General features: G+C 44.8%; 1 protein-coding gene across 18 annotated transcripts in view; it reads left to right on the forward strand.

Moving 5' to 3' along the window:
* The first annotated feature begins 10,180 nt into the window (after positions 1 to 10,180).
* ANK2 (ankyrin 2) overlaps positions 10,181 to 17,098 on the forward strand; it is a 411,206-nt gene continuing 404,288 nt past the window's right edge. For 17 of the 18 annotated variants that reach the window (XM_066631612.1, XM_066631616.1, XM_066631619.1 and 14 more), the window contains exon 1: positions 10,181 to 10,522. In XM_066631612.1, the coding sequence (XP_066487709.1) occupies positions 10,448 to 10,522 (75 nt within the window). In that variant the 5' untranslated portion in view covers positions 10,181 to 10,447. The remainder of the gene's footprint in view (positions 10,523 to 17,098) is intronic. The other variant, XM_066631614.1, reaches the window with a different exon arrangement.

The following is a 17,098-nucleotide window of genomic DNA, read 5'->3' on the forward strand; positions in this document are numbered from 1 at the left end:
AGCCTGAATAGAAGCTAGTAGATTCATTGCCCCCAAATCTGTAACTTCCAGGTCCCACCCAGAATCCCAGATGGATTCTTAAGATATTGATCAACTCTGTGTAAGTTAAAAACAGAGCAATTTACAGTTATATTACAGCAGTGAGCTTAAACTAACCTATCCCCTATGATTGAATTTGCTCTTGGCTTAGTCAAGGACAATACCCAAACTCTTGTTAGATGAGAAAATGATCATTGATCCAATCTTAACAATCTTAACAGTTCCAACTCTTAGGAACTGGAGTAAAGAAGAGACCCAATCCCAAAGAGAATAGGAGGCTAAAATGAGCCGTTGGAAAATTGAGGATTACATATTGGTTTATAGAAAATGTCCTATAAAAGACTTGAGCAGAGAGTTGCAATTTGAAATTCCATCTTCCGACCTTTAGTCGAAGTATCCCTTTGTGCTATGCTACAGCATCCCACGTTCTCTGTAAACAACAGTGCACCCAGTGTGTGAAGAAGGTAACTACTGACTCCCTACCCATCCTACCTCCCTTCTCCCCTCCTCTGTTTCCCAATTTGTCTGTCTCTCTCAAGTGACAAGCCTCATAACCCAGCAACAGAACCAACTGCAACTCTTGCTCACTCTCCCTTGATCATGCTAACTCTCTCGCAAAGCACCACATTGCCCCAATAAGGTGCAGAAACTGAAATAGCGAAAAAGCCATATGTGCAAAAAAGGTGAGATTGTTGGTGTATTATTGCCTGATGGTTTTGCCTCTCTTTGTATTATGTTGTCTCTTGTACATCACTTATTTTTATTCCCTCTCTTATTCTAAATAATCCTTAAATAAACTGTATATTGTGATTTGAACCTTTTGGATTCACTCTCTTCTATAAATATCAATTTCCCCCTAAGTATCCCATGACCAACAGTTTAAGACCCTTAAGCGTGCTTGTTTGGCTATATGTATAGGTCTCTTCTTATGTGTTCTGGAGCAAGTGTGATAACTGCTGATGTATGGTGAAATGATTGTCACTACTAATATATTTGATACCAACTTAGCACCTATTTCTAGAAGAATTAAAGGAATGATTTTCTGCACCCATTTGCTATAGAGAGAAAAAAGGGATCAATATTTTCAGAAGATATTTTCAGGGAGTTAATATTTGGCTCAAGAATATTCTCCATCTTGCTACAGTTTCAAAAAAGTGCAGTGAGTGACATCTCATCTGGAATTTTGTGTCGTTGACACTGTTGTATTGGAGGCACATATGCAGTCCTTGCAGATGCAAAAACATGTTAGGTACTAATTCTGTTCAAACAATAGCATTTTGTGTATTTTACCCCACTAGATTACTGTATTTTTTTCTTCTAGACACCTGCTGCTTGTCTATTAATCTTACTGGTTAAATACACTGAATTTCCAAGAACATGGTACTGCTGCCTTTTAAGAAGAAAAAAAATTTTCAAACTGCCCTACAGATAATATTTTGATGAGTAAGTGTGAAAATAGGTTTGGAACAGCATTTCTAAGCTTTTATTTGACAGAGATTGGCTCCTTGCCCCAGTACTGAGACTTAAAACTAGATATTTTTGAAATGCCAAACAAAAAATAGAAGTGTGTGGGTGGGTGATCTTTGTTGTTGTATTCTTGTTATTGTGAGAAGAGTTATATTGAAAGGTGGCATAGGCACTGAGCAACAGTAAAATGATAATGTATCATTTCTTCAGTGTAAAACCATTGTCACTCCACTTAGCCATATTCAGTGGCATAGCTAAGGGGGTGCAGGGGGTTGCGGTTGTACCGGGCATCAAGCTTTAGGGGGGCAACAAGCTGAGCTTGACACTAGTGACCAAAATTGTGAAAAACTTGGTATGTAAGAATAACACCATCATGTTATATATTATTGGAAAGGTAATTTAATGCTGAATGCAGTGAAACAAACTGCATTGGAATATCTGTATTCTATCAAAAGTTATGGCCAATTAACCAGAAAATGAAAACACAACAAAAAGTGGATTTTCTTAACTCAAAACTGACTTATGAGACTGATTATTCTGAGAGCCAATGACATGTTATTATGTTATTGACATGTTATTGACATATCATGATACAGCATGAAACCAATAAGGAGTTTATATGAATCAGCTCTCATTTCCATGTATCATAATAATACAGTTACCCCTGCTAACTGGGTAAAAAGGCACTTTTTTCAAGTGGTGCCCCTTTTATATTTAGCAGGGGGAGAATAACCATCCCTCTTCACCCAGAGGCACACTATTTATTTATTTATTTATTTTATTAAATTTTATTTTGTTGGGGGGGCTACAAATGTTCTTTGACCCCAGGTAGCAGGTAGATGCCTTAGCTATGCCACTGGTTGGGGGGAGGCAGCAGAGCAAGTGTGTGGTGAGCTGCTGGGTGGAGGAGGTGGATCCCTCCCAATTTTCACTTTTTAAAAAGCCCGGTTGTGACATCACTTCCGGGGCAACATTTTGAGCTTGGCACCAGGCTACACAATCATTAGCTACGCTACTGGCCGTATTATAGAAGTGGGTATATGTGGTAAATGTCAAAAACACCCCTAAACATGGGCAGCTGATATACTTTGACATTCAGCACTCCGTATTCTGTATCATATCCAAAGAGAAAAGATATATTTCAGGCTTGTTGTTAGTGAGTGATGTACCCTCAGTGATGTTGCAGGAACTGACCAGTAATGAATGACTGCATATGATGGAGCTGCTTAACATAGAAGAATGGATTCCTGGACCCAGAAGGCTGATTCATTGGTGGAATGACAGTGATAACAGGAAACAATTTCTTTTCTGGGAAGGAACTGACTAGCCCAACATTCCTGTGGAATAGAAAACAAGAAGGTAATACGCAGCAGATAATGTTCAAGTGTAAGGACTGGATGGGATTAAATAGAAATGCTTGTTTCAAAAGCAATGAAGAAATGAGTCATACAAATCCTTTTGGGTGATAGCCCAAGCACACACATTAGTATCAATCACTGATGTGCTTGGTATTGACAGTTGTTTTACCATAGAATCATTGTGTAGGCTGGGGTGAACACCATCTAGTTTGACAAATACACTTCCCTGTGACTGGACACCCTGCTCCTTAATCATCCCTGAGGAGCACCTCCTCAAACCCCTTTTGAAAAACCTCAGTAATTGGAGATGCTCTTGTTCCGATGCAGTTTGCTCAACTGCCGAACAGTTTGTACAAGTTAAGAAGTTCTTTCCAATATTTTATTAAAATGGGCAGGATTTTGTTATCGACCGGATTATGTTAAAAGTTCATACCCTCCCTTAACCAATTAGGTTCACAACACCTGACAGACATGTATTAAAATATTTTAATATTATTGTATACTTATGAATAATAATAAAGGAAGAAGTTCTGTGGTACTTTAAAGACTGAGGCTACAATCCTATGCACACTTACCTGCGAGCAAAACCCAATGAACATAGTGGGACTGATATTTGAGTAGATATGTATACGACTATGCTATAAAGCAGGTCCAGTCAGCTCTGGAGGCCAAGTGAATCAGTTTCCCCAGGCAGCAGATTGTTGTGGAGGGGCCTATCTCTGCCCACACAGTGGTATCACTAGGGGCATGCAAACAACACTAGGTGACACCATCAGGGAGTGACACCAAAATGACTTGCCCAGTTACATCCACTTCCATGGAGTTCAACAGCATGACTGTAATTGCTGCAAAAGGCTGTATCATGTGTGTCCCCTTCCCATGCCACACCTGCATGTCCTGAGAAGCTCAAGTGCAGAGGGCATGGCCTAGGAGCACATAGCGCTCTATGGTTGCAGCATACAGTAACTGCAAGAGAAGGCTTGGGGCGCCACCCTTCTTTTACACACATCTCAGCTGAACTGAACTTCTTTTAGCATCACAACAACCTCTGAGGTGTGTCAGACTGAGAAAGTGATGTACCCAGACCACCAAAGGAGCTTCAAGACTGCCCAGAGATGTGAACCCGGGTCTTGCAGGCCCTCATCCAGCATTCTAAATACTAACACTATATAATTCATCTTCCATTTTTCACTCAAGGGATCTCAGTAACCACATATTGTTCCACTGCTATTTGTCATTGGAGGAGCTGCTCCTTGCAGCTTTGGGGGGGGGGGGGCAGGAGGCTTCCTTTTGTTCTCTTCCTCTTGCATTTCCAGCTGAATAATGGATATGCTGCAACTTGGTAGATTGCTATGTTAACCAGATCCACAGAAAGTACAGTGAGGTAGACACACTCTCAAAAAGTTTCGTTGGCATTTATCAGCAAGTCACAAACATAAACTTACAGTAATTAATAAACTTACAGTAATTACAGTACTGTAATTGTACAGTATACTCTACCAATGTTTAACCTGCATTGTGATGGTGAGGAGTGAACCTACAGTTGTCCCCTAGGGGGAGTCATATCCAGCTGTATCCAGTCAAGGTACAAAGTGCTTTGATTCTACCTACATCTTCTAATGTGGCAATTTCATTAGTACCAAGTGGCTGGAGGTGCTAGGGGTAGATATGAAACCAAAAGGGAAAACCAAGGCCTGCATCCTGGTCTCTATGGAGGGCTTGAGACTTTACCTTTGAATCCCAATAGAGTGAAGGCAGATCCCACTGAACTCAATAGGATTTTCTTCTGCATAAATGTGTACATAACCAGTGCTTGAAACACAGCATTTCAAACTCTTCTCTCAGAGTGGTAATCAGAAGAGGCTGACAAAAATGCGAGAGGCCTAACACTGTTAGGGCACAATCCTAACCAATTTCCCAACACTGACTTGGCTGCAATGCAGACCCAAGGCATGGTAACAAACATGTCCTTACCTTGAGGAGGCCCCCTTGACTTACCTCCACACTGCAGGATGCAGAGTATGCCATATTGGCACAGCTATGTCAGTGCTGGAAAGTTGGTTAGGATGGTGCCCTTACTTTATTTTCTATTCTAGTGCAGAGCTGCAGCTGGGAAAGGTTTGCATATCCAGGTTGCATGAGATAGCTCTGTCTATACAGGGTGCTTCTCCTGCAGCCACTTTCAAAAAGTGAGGTGACCATTGCTCAGTGGGAGTTGGGACTGTGACACTAGTGTCAGAAAAAACGGAAGAGGGGTATAGATTCTGGATGACCACCAATTTTGGCATACTTGGCCCTTTGGTCTATGTTAAGGTCAGGAATAGGTCCTATCCACATTGGCCTATACCAGTGGTTCTCAAACTCTCTGGGAGAGGTTGAGAGCCAGTAAATCTTTGCAGGGGCGGGGGGGGGGGGGGAAGAGGCGGCAAGGAAGGGGGCAGGGGGGAAGGCAGCAGCGTGATCCCCAGGATTGCGCCACTCAGGGGGCTGCAGGGGCTTGGGTGCACTTACCCAAGCCTCCTGCAGCCTCTCCAGGGTGCAGGGAGCCCCACAGCAGGGAATGTGGATGCAGAGCGATCGTGCCCCACCCCACCCCTAGGGATCACGCCGCTGCCTTCCCCCTGCCTCTAGGCTGCCCCCACCCCTTAAGGGGGCAGAGACCAGGGCCCTCAGGCTGGGGCGTCACAACGCCCCAGTTTGAATGGCACTGGCCTATACATATGAACCCCTAGAGAAGCTAAATGTTGAAAGTAAGCCTTATTTGAGAGAGAGACTAAGGGCCCAATCCTATCCAACTTTCCAGCACCGATGTAGCCGTGTCAACAGGATGTGCACTGCACCCTGTGGTGGGGGTGCAGTCATGGAAGCCTCCTAAAGCCTCACCTTAGGGCTGTATTGTGGCTGCATCTGCGCTGAAAAATTGGATAGGATTGGGCCCTAAGACAGCAATGAGGAATTTGATTTTGAAGAAAACAACATTTTTAACAGAGTTATTACGAACAGCAAGGTATATTTACAAATACAACTCACTTCTTGTGCGAACATTGATTACCATGTGTAATTTTCATCATATGGAATTTTTAGATCTGTTGACATTTTCTTTGGTTTAGAACAGGGGTGCCCAAACCCCAGCCCAGGGTCCACTTGCGGCCCTTGGGGACTCTCAGTCCGGCCCACAGGGAGCCCCCAATCTCCAATGAGCCTCTGGCCCTCTGGAGACTTGCTAGAGCCTATGCTGACCTGACACAACTGCTCTCAGTATGAGGGCAACTGTTCTACCTCTCACATCAGCTGTGGGATGAGAGCTCCCTCCACTGCTTGCTGTTTAACGTCTGTGATGCAGCAGCAGCAGCGAAGAAAAGGCCAGCATTGCTTTGTGCAAGGTCTATTATAGGCCCTGAGCTATTGCAAGATCTTCATTCATTCATATAAGTTCTATCTCTAATATTTTCATTTATGTAAATTTATTCAAATTCAAAATTTAAATTAATTCTTTTTTGCCTTGACACAATGTCAGAGAGATGATGTGACCCTCCTGCCAAAAAGTTTGGACACCCCTGGTTTAGAACAAGGGGACTTGTTGACTGGCAATAACAACAATATTGGCAAAAGAAGCAAACCCAAACCAAACTGAAAGACAGGTTTGAAGCTCATCCTCAATGCATCAAGTGCATTGTCTGTGGAATGGAAGACATTTATATCCCAACATGCCCAACAGTCCTGTAATGACTATTGATTTTGAGAAACAGGATAATGCAATCTTTAAAAATATCTTGATCTAAGTGGTTCTGGGAACCTTCTCTGCTGAGCCAAGCAGAGGCTGCCAACACCTCCCTGTTGCCTGCCTCTCTTTTTACACTTTCTTACAACATGAAGCTGCAAACCTAAGCACATCTACTTAGATGTATATTCTGTTGAAATCAGTGGGGCTCCATTCCTACTACATATATGTGACGTTTAGACACCAGGACTGGACACGGTTGTTGCAGAAAAGTAGTCTACAAGTGTAGTGGAAATTTTAAAAAACACGTACGAGGGGTATTTAGGGGTGAGGTGAAAGGACCCTCTTGTATATCCCCAATCATGTTTAACACCTCTGTCCATATTCACATTGGCTCTCTGCCATACCTTTTCACATTTGTATTCCTACTTAAACCTGCTCTATATCTTTTATAAATCAGAAATGTTAATTTATGCCTACTCTGGAGGCTTATAGTTGGAGTGCCCAAAAATACCTTTTTGGTGCATTAGAAGCACAAATGAGCTGGGGAAATATATCATGCATTAGCTTCTTCATAACTGACATTCAACTGTGGCATCTTTTGTAGGTGGGGAAAAAATGGTTGCTTTTCTTATGCTGTGCTAAACATCAGCAAATATTTAGTTCCAAAACATTATAGCTTAACAGCCCAATCCTGAGCTGCCCAGGCTCAGCAGCACCGAGGAGGGCTGCCACCAAATCTTGCGCCTCCCAACGTTCATCCCCTTCCCCCGAGTAAGGGAAGCAGCCCCGCAATGGGGCTACTCACTTAAGGAAAAGGTGCTCGTGTAGGGCGCACTTTTGGGGAGACAGAGCAGATTGCTTCACTTTCCCTTTCCCTGACCTGGGGCGCCTTACAGGTGCTTGCGCAGGGCTCCCCATACACAGGGATGGCTGCTGCAGGGACTGGTGAGTGCATCCCAGTCCCTGCAGCCTCCTGAGCGATGTGATCCTGGGGATCACAGTCGCTGCCTTCCTCCTGCCCCCGCTGCCTCCCCCTGCCCCCACAAAGACTTACTGTGGGTTTCAAACTCCCAAAGAGTTTGAAAACCGCAGGTATAAGCTGTAGCAAACTGGAGCCCACTATAATGGAAAATGAGAAGATCATCAGGTGGGGGCTGTGGTGTTGTCAGTGATTCCCATGTTTTGACAGCTGGTTGACAGCTCTGGGAAGGGCAGGGCTGGCTCCACAGATGTAATCAATCAAGGCCAATGGCAAATCTGATGGACACCTGAGCTTCATTTGACCTTGATGGGACTTTCAAAGGACATGGGCTAATGAGGTAGTTCACAGCTGAGCTGCATCTTGGACTTAACATGGGATATATAAGAATAAAAGGCCACTTCAGAAGGTGCAAGGACTCAGACTCACACCTTGGGAGAAGGGGATTGCCAGGACTTTGCTGGAGGACTGTGACACAGAGGAGGGACTCTGCTGTGTTGGACTCATCTATTGTAGAGGACATGGAGATGCTGTTGGATTGGACTTGGACTGGAGGCTTTAGACCTTTACCCACTAAGTTAAGTGGAGTTTTGGGGAGTTTCCTCTCTGGACAAGAGGAATTGCAGGGAGTGTGTTTAGAGCAATAGATTTTGTTAATTGCTCAAACTGATAAGGAGTTCTGTGTTCATTCCTTTGCACACTGCAGCTGTTGTTCTTGGAAAAAGGAGGTGTTAATTAGCCAAAAAGTGGGCATTGGGAGAAGGAGTATTTTATTTGGATGGGACACCCACTTCCTGCAGATGCCAAATTAAATTGGTTACACTTTTAAGATACTTTTTAAAAGACTTTTTGTGGTGTTTTGTTGCAACAGACTAAGGACTCCCCTCTGGAAGTTACACTAGGCCATATACACAGAAGCATAACTAGAAGCTCTAGCACCCACTGCAGTGGCAACCGTGGCATTAGAGCCTGGGAGCTGCATGGTACCAGGTGGTGAGGCATCTTGTGGCATCCTGAAGTGCTTGGAAAGCCTTCTGAGCCTCTAGAGCAGCCATTTTCAACCAGTGTGCCACAAATGCAGTCTGCAGATGTGCCATGGAGTTTGGGAGAGGGTCATTTCTTAGTAGGGCCATTGAAGGATGTGAGCCTCCCACCAAGAACATGATGTGCCTTCTCAATTGTGATAAAACTAATGGTGTGCCTTGAAAATTTTAGTACCTTGCCAGTATGCCGTGAGACATAAAAGGTTGAAAATCACTGCACTAGAGGCCCCTTTAAACAATACTAGTTTTCTGGAAATACTTTTTAACGGCCCTTTGTAAGCTCAGAAGGCTTTCTTGTGCTCTGGGATGTTGCGTCCCTGGGCATGGTGTTGCCCAAGATCGCCACTGAGTGACATGATGTCACATGACATGATGTCACATGACATCATGATGTCACTTCCAGGTTCTCCCTGGAGGAAGAGGTGCTGGTGACATTGCCCCCTGTTCCTTCTCCTGTGAGCCTCCACAGGAAAATGACATGGGGCACTAAAATGTCGTCTTTATTGCGTAGCTGAACACGAGAAGTGTGGGAGCCCTGCCTAGGGCTGTCGCACCTCCGCCTGGTGTTCCAGGGAGCCTCCAAAGGACCAGCTTTGAAATGAGAGTCCCACAGTGTTGCAGGGAGAGTGGTGGCCACGGCGGGTGAGGTGGAGACGGGAGTCGTGTCTGGTGGGCTTCGCCTGGTGCTAGTCGCTTGCTTGCTGTCAGCAGCCCAGCTGGGAAAGGAAGGAGGGCCCAGTCCTATCCAACTTCCCAGCTCTGGTGCAGCCGTGCCAATGGCTACATGGGTGTATACATGTGCTGCACGCTGCGGTGGGAGGGTAGTTATGGAAGCCTCCACAAAGATAAGGGAACCTTTGGGGTTGCATTGCAGGTGCTGGAAAGTTAATAGGATTGGGTTAGGATTGGATTCTTTCTTTCTTTTCTCCAGTGCTGTGTTTCTCAAACTGTGGGTCGGGACCCACTAGGTGGGTCCCCATTCATTTCAGTATTTTATTTTTAATATATTCGACGTGATGCTACCATGGTCTGTGACCGCATTGGGGGAAATGTTCCAGACCTCTCTTTTTGACAAGCCACGATGTACGTATATTCTTTTAACACTGACCATCAATGGAACTGACTCCTGGGTAAGTGTGGGTAGATTGGAGCCAGAGCTGTTCCTGCTTGACGGCGTCACTTTCGGTCGTGACGTCACTTCCGGTGGGTCCTGGCAGCTGCTCATGCTAAAAAGTGGGTCGCGGGGCTAGAGGCGTGAGAGCCAGGGCTTCATTCCCAGGCTGCCGCCGCCCCTTCTTTGCACCAGCCCTGAAGCGTCTGGCAGGGAGGGAGCTGTCCACGGCCTCAGCCTCGCGCCCCTCTCCGGCTCCTTCCTCGCACTCCGCTGTGGATGTGACTCTGGGCGTGGGCGGGAGGAGAAGCGGCGGTGGTAATCCCCGCACCGGCTCTCTCCCTCCTCCCCCCCCGCGCCACGCGCGCGCAGGCAGCCGTGCAAGGGCGCCTGGAGGCTGCGCCGCGCCAAGCTGGGCAGAGCGCGCGGAGCGGGCGAGCGCCGCCGCAGCAGCGCAGCAGCAGCGACTTGCCCGGGGAAGGTCATTCCTGGGCGAGCCTCGCGCCCTTCCCAGCCACCCACCCCTTGCAGCGTCCTGCCCATTGCAGGGCTGGGGGCGGGCGGCGGCAGCAGCTTCGGCGCTCCTCTCTCGCCCCTGGAAGGAGGCGAAGGTGAAGGAGGGAGCTCCTTGGCGCTGGCCGGCTGGAGGAGGGGACGACAGCAGCCGCCGCCGCAGGACTGGAGAGGACCCGGCGAGGGGCGGAAGACGGAGGCGAGGCGCGGAAGATGGCTTCGCCCACCTCCCCCGGGCCCCCCGGAGGCGGGACCTCGCCCCAAGGCAGCCAGACGCGCCTTCGGCAGGTGGGTGAGCTCCCCGTCAGGGCCGGGCGGAGGGCACGCCCCGCTCGGGCGGCCGCAGCCGGAGGCACCTGGTCCCCTTCACACAGGCGCCAGGCCGACACCTGGGCCGGACGCCGCCGAGCAAGGCGGCAGCCCTGCTGGGGGCCGGCCCTGGGCGTGCGGGCTCTCCGCCTCGCCTCCCTGGGAAGCTGCCCAGGCGGAGCCCAGCACTGGCAGCAGCCGCCTTCCTTGCCGGCACCTGTGCTCTGCCGCTCACCCCAGTGCTGGGTCATCCTGCTCAGCCACGCTTGCTGTCACTGCATCCTTCACCTCTTCCTCTTGCCGCGCCACCCTGCCAGAGCTGTGAAATGGCCACGCACCACGGTTTGCCCATGCTCATGATGCGCACCCTTCGCGCACAACTGCATGCTGCCGCAGAGCCTCGCCAAAGCTGGCACCTGCCTATACATGGTATAAAGCAATCGTGCGGGCACAGGTCCTCAGCACGGCTACAGTGCTGTGATTGTATGCGGTGGCTTGGCTTGGCACAAATGAACACATACTTTCCATAGGCAGCAGCAGAGAAGTCTTCCATCGCTGATAAGAGCTGCACATGTCATCTGCTCACAAACAGTGATATCACTGTAGTGCCTCATCCACTCTGACACACAATCACACAACACAGACCAATAGCCAAATGCTGAATGGACCACCTTTTCTCTCTCTACACTTTTTGTGCGGACACACGCGGTGGTAGTACTCCTCTACACGACTACCCAACACGGAACTGCATGCAGCGTCCCACAACGTCACAGCATCCCCCAGTAGCAGAGCACCTTCCTTCTAAATGACTCTACCAATCCGCTATAAAATAGTCATACATATTGCATGGCCCAAAGATCACACCAACTATACAGTAAGGCTCATGGCACACATGTGTATACTTTGATACACTCTGGCACACTCCAAATTCTGCACTGAGCAGTTCCCACATGTAGAATTCATTCTCTGTCTGGAAATGCATGCTTCATTCGAACATCATAAACATCTAATATCCCATCCACCACCCAACCAACTCCATACTGCCAGGATTAACCACTGCAACTAATTAATCATCTGATAGATAAGAGAGCAACATGGATTGCAAAATGTAATTGAGGTACAAAACACGGGAGTAACTGGGAGTGCACAGATCTTAATGAGAAGCAGAGAACTCCTGCAGTTAGCGTGCTGCTGCATGGCACAAATGGAGAGGACCATCTGACAGATATCAGCACCACCCGACATGTACATCACTGTATGGTTTCTGTGGAGAATGCAGATTGCAGTTTGCACTGTGTCAAACAGAGCAGTGTGTTGTCACCTGGTGCAGTTTGGGTATCCAAGGCTGTATTTTGTATGGCTATGAGTGAAAATGGAAGCATGCCACAAAAACAACAGTACATTCGTGATTGTCTGGACAATGTAGAGGTGTGAAGGTTATTCGTTGTTATTTTCACACACTTTGGTGGTACAAAAATAGTGAGGGTGACTCTTGGGCGGGAAACCAAGTAGAGTACTTATCTTGGTTACTAACTCAGCCTGAATTTGGTCGTCAGTAAACAAAGTAGGGAGTGAGGGGAAGCGAAATGTCATTTCTATTCTCTGCAAGTGGTGAGGTGCAGTGTCACAGCAAAAGAGACCAACTGGAACTTTCAGTGACAGTGTAGACAAGTTTATAGTAATCATGACATGGGCTAACAGATCTAGCCTTGCCACTTAATGCTTAAAAAGAGAATCTGAGCTTCCATGTACTATCATTTTAGTGACAGTATTGTGAATACACTTTACATGGGCAAGTTATTTGAATTATACTCACATTCATATTGTCCTTGATTTTTATTCTGTTTCATAACTAAATACTGACCTGAGTCTACCCTTACTTTCTTTGGAGGTTTCTTTTTTGTTAATAAGCTGTGTCATGGGCAAAGGTAATGTCTAGCTGTGTGATCTGAGATCTAATGAATGTGATCTCCAGCAACATCCATTAAATTATCTAAAATGAATTTGTCTGTTGCAGATTCAGAGCTCTGCAAAATTCTATTAGGATTCTGACAGTAAGCACATGAGTCTGGCAAATATATGCCATGGAATAAAAATATGTAACTTGAAATTATATCTATCAGTTTTTGGGATCAGTCATAGAACACTTTTATTTCTGCCAAGGCAGGATTTTCTACTGATACCTTGTATCAAAATATGTTTACTCATTTGAAAACAATTTGACAAACAGCTATAGTATATTCTCAGTTTTTGTGGATAGGCTAGAACTACATAGAGATACAACTTCCTGGTTAATAATATAGTATATTTAAAAGTACTTTATCTTTTATGTTATTCTTTTGCAGATATCTCTTTGCACAAAAAATGAAAATGATAATGAAAAGTATATACATTGCAGGGTTTGGTGCATTAATTTACATAAATATTCAAAGGTTGGCTTAGAATAGTTCGTCATTCAGCACTTGGTTTGATTTTTATCCAGTCTGTTACAAAAGGAATGCTATCAGCTGCTAGAAAAGTATTACCTATATGTGTATACATACTTTAAAAGTATTCTGGAAGATGCTGAAAAAGGTACGATCTGCAGACAGAGACTTGTATCATTCACAAAGAATTACTGTCTGCTTTAGAAGTTCAGAGATGTTACGGACAGTTGATGTATGGAAGAAAAAAAATCTGTAGTCATATATATCTTCTTTCATTCATTGTTATATAATGTGTAAAAGAATATAATCTGATATGCACTAGGCAAATATTGTTAATAAATAGAGAATAAAGGAGTTAGAGTTTAGATAACCATTGAAGAGTCCATTATTTTTGGTTATTTGAATTTGTCACTGACTCTATCATGAAAATTTAGGCTGGAAGCTGAAGGTATTTTCTTTCTTGCTGTAGCCAGAAACTGTTAAGGAAAGCATTTTGGCACTTAGTGATTCACTGTCAACTGGAAGCCAGAAGGAAAATGAACTTCAAGTGCGAAACATGAATAAGACTCTTCTGAATGTGTTTTCTGATCTTGGAGCTGTACAGAAAACATAACAAAGAAGATAATTCACTGAAGACCTTTGCTTGGTTATGGGTTGGTCAACTCAGGAGGGCCAATTCATACAACCTGTAGAATCAAGAGGAGGCTTTTCTTGGACTTTATCACTTCAGGCTGCAAACAGACAGTTGCATATCTGACTTGTCTCCCATGCAAAGTACAAGTATCCTCTTTATACATAGAAAAGTATTATGTCAGTGAGAAGGGTTCATTTTCTATGTGCAGGGAATTTGTTTGATGGTGGAGCATTCAGAATGTGCAACCTCCTTAAAGCATGAAGTGATGCAGTTCAGCAGAAGCTTTTCCAGTTAATTTTGTGGATTGGGACAACCCAGTCCTGTGATGTTACTCCATTAGGGCACTGCAGTGCAAGTTATAGAAGTCTGTTCTGTCTTAAAATGCTAGAGTTGTTCAGTGACTTGTGGGGTAGGTACACAGATTGGGAGTTCTCCTGGAACCGCAGTTATCCCGGGATTGCCAGGTGGTATCTGTGTGTGGGGGGCTTTGCCCAACTTTGGCTGTTGTGCCAGCTGTAGCCGTACTGGTGTCAGTCAAATCTCACTACTATAGTCCATGCGTTAGTGACATCTCATTTAGACTACTATAATGCACTCTATGTGTGGCTGCCCTTAAAGATGGTCTGGAAACTGCAGTTAGAGCAGAATACAGCAGCGCAGTTGGTCACTGGGGCTCGGTTGGTTGAATCTTCCATACTGTTGCTCCGGTGGCTACACTGACTCTCCATTTCAATTCAATTCAAAATGTTGATTATGACCTTTAAAGCCCTATGTGTCATAGGATTGGGATATCTTTAGGATTGCCTTTTCCCACATAATTCTGCACATCCCTTACAATTGTCAGACCCTGCTTAGGATACTGCCTCATCTGAAGCCAAGGGGATGGCGGCAAGGTGCAGGGCCTTTTCTGTTGTGGCACCTCACCTATGGTGAGAAGATCTGGCGGAAGATCTGAGGACAGTCCCTTTTTATATAGGCAACCCCTCTTTACAGTTTATGGTTTACAGCACGGTTTAAAACATCTATTTCAAGTTGACTTTTGAGGAAGAAGGATGCTCCTAAGGACACTTTTTAAAAATCAGTGTGTTTAGGATTTATTATGTGCTGTTCTTATGGTTTTATTGCTGTTTTTATAACCCATTCCTGTATTATGTTTAATTGTTCTTATTTTTATTGTACTTTTATGTTTTAATTGCTTTATTGCTATATAAAATAACAATAAACTCTGGGGAAAGTGGTATATAATTCTGTTGAATAAGTAAATAGGTAAATAAATATTTCTCTATGCAAATTGCATATAGGGCTACAGCAAATTTAGAAGCACTGTGCAAACTCTTTTTTTAAACCAGTCTCTTGGATGTCATTACCTCCCTTCTTTGGGAAGGGGAAGGAGGAGGAGATCCCCCTGCAGGCACATTTTTTTTCTCACCCTCCCCAGAGGTGAGTGCAGCTCCTTCTTGCTTCCAAGAAATTGAATTGCTGCTTGGAAGCAAGCCAAGGTGGAAAGGGGTGAGGACAAAAACTATTTCCTCCCACCCATCACTAGCACTGCTGCAACTACTGTCAAGCCCAGTAAGCTGGGTGGGCAGGTAGGATGGAGCAGCTGGGAGTGGTGGTAATTTGTGAGTGTATTTGCATACACAGTGACCCAAACCTGACTCCACTGTTGATTGTAACTTAAGCCTTTAACCAGAGGTTTCTGTATCATTTAAGCATGGAGCTGAATTTTACAGGTTCACTGCTTTATAGGTTTACAGTTGAAGAGTGCTTTAATTAATTCATGTATTTTTTTTCCCCATATATTTGCGTATTGCCTTTCCAATTTTTAGAAAAGCCAAGGTGGTTTGAATCCATAGTCTGTGCTTAAATATGTAGAAGAGTTGTAATACGTGTTCAGTGACCATGGGATGGTTATGTGAGTGTTAAGTGAGTGTTAAAGCTGAAAAAACATCCAAGCACGTAGACTTCAGTCATCAAAGGTGAACCTCTGGTGAATATTCAAGTTCAAATTATTTCTGCCCAAATACTGGAAGGTGTGTGTGGGGAGGGGGTGGGGGGTGAGTGTGGATGGTGTTAATTAGGTTGTAAAATTTGCCCTTATTTAAGAATATTAAATTAAAGGTAAAATATTAATTCAATTTTAATAAACTGTGACATGCTGTTTCCCTCAAAATGAGAAGAATCGGAGGCCTCAGCCAACAGAAAAAGGCTGGATAGCAGTAAAAATTCCTAATCTTTTTTTTTCTGGTTCTTCAGTGATTTCTCAGGCCCTGATTGGCTTTCAGCCCAACCTTTTAATTGGCTAGGATCCCCGTACAAACATTCTTGGATCAGACTACCCCAGTCCTAGACAGTCTTCTGGTGACCTGATGCTGGCAAGTCATTCTGTTCAGGCTCATTTGATCATGCTGTGTTTGACACCGGTCTTTCTGTCTCTGATTTTCTGTCTATGAATAGCTTCTGTAGATTCTGTGAATCCAGCCCACAACTACTCAACAATAGCATTTGCTTCATTCTGGAAACCGGTGAACAGTACGAGCTTGGCTAGCTACCAAAGCCATCTTCATAATCTGGGTGGGAAGTGATTGCAGGCTAGGCTCCTGGCATTTATTTTTAATGTGCAATGTCAGCAACTCAAGTTAAGGTATAAGTCTCAGCCTTGCCTTCCAGCCAGTAAAATGCTTATGTCTGGTGGTACGTCACACTGTGGAAGGTCATCTTTGGCCCCGCTGCCATGAGGATTACATGGCACTATTCTACTTTGCCTGACACCACCAAGCATGATTGATTGCTGGGGCAGCAGTGCACTGGCAACAAAGTAAGGCTATGTGATGGCCTGGTCCTTCGAAAGAGGTGTGGATCGGGCAAGGGGAATGCAGAGTGAAGGAAAGGTCACTCCTCTCTCACTGCAAGTACAGGGCAATTTAAAAAATGTGCCCTTGGAATAAAAACACATGACACCTGTAAATATTCTCTAACATCTCTCTGTGTGCATGTGGCTGCATCTGCTGACACTATACCACCTACATCACAAGTGTGCCTACCTAACACACTTTTAAAGCAATTATAATTTAAATATAATTACAATTATAATTTTTTTAAAAATGTGCCTTTGGAATAAAAACACATGACACTGATTTCTGCACTGGAAAACACCAAAATCCACTAAAAATTAAACCTGTTTTCACCCACCTCTAGTTATAGGAGTGGAGTAGTAGGGAAGCGTAGCTCACAATGCAGTTGTAAAACCTGCATTGGCTCCTTTGGAGATTGAGGGTAGAGATTGTCCAGCGTGTGTCATTGGTGGTTAGACCTGAAATACCAAGATTTTAGTAGGGAAAGCATACAAAGTAGAAGATTCTTTAATTTTGGGTAAATTTTCTCAATTGTAAAGCACAGGTCAGATGTAGAGAGTCCTTTCTTATCAAGCATGTTTTAAAAACTGCAGATCTGCTGATTCAATACCTATATAAGATATACATTCACAGGGCGATT

The sequence above is a fragment of the Tiliqua scincoides genome, chromosome 6, assembly GCF_035046505.1.
Source record: "Tiliqua scincoides isolate rTilSci1 chromosome 6, rTilSci1.hap2, whole genome shotgun sequence".
NCBI classification, from domain to species: Eukaryota; Metazoa; Chordata; class Lepidosauria; order Squamata; family Scincidae; genus Tiliqua; species Tiliqua scincoides.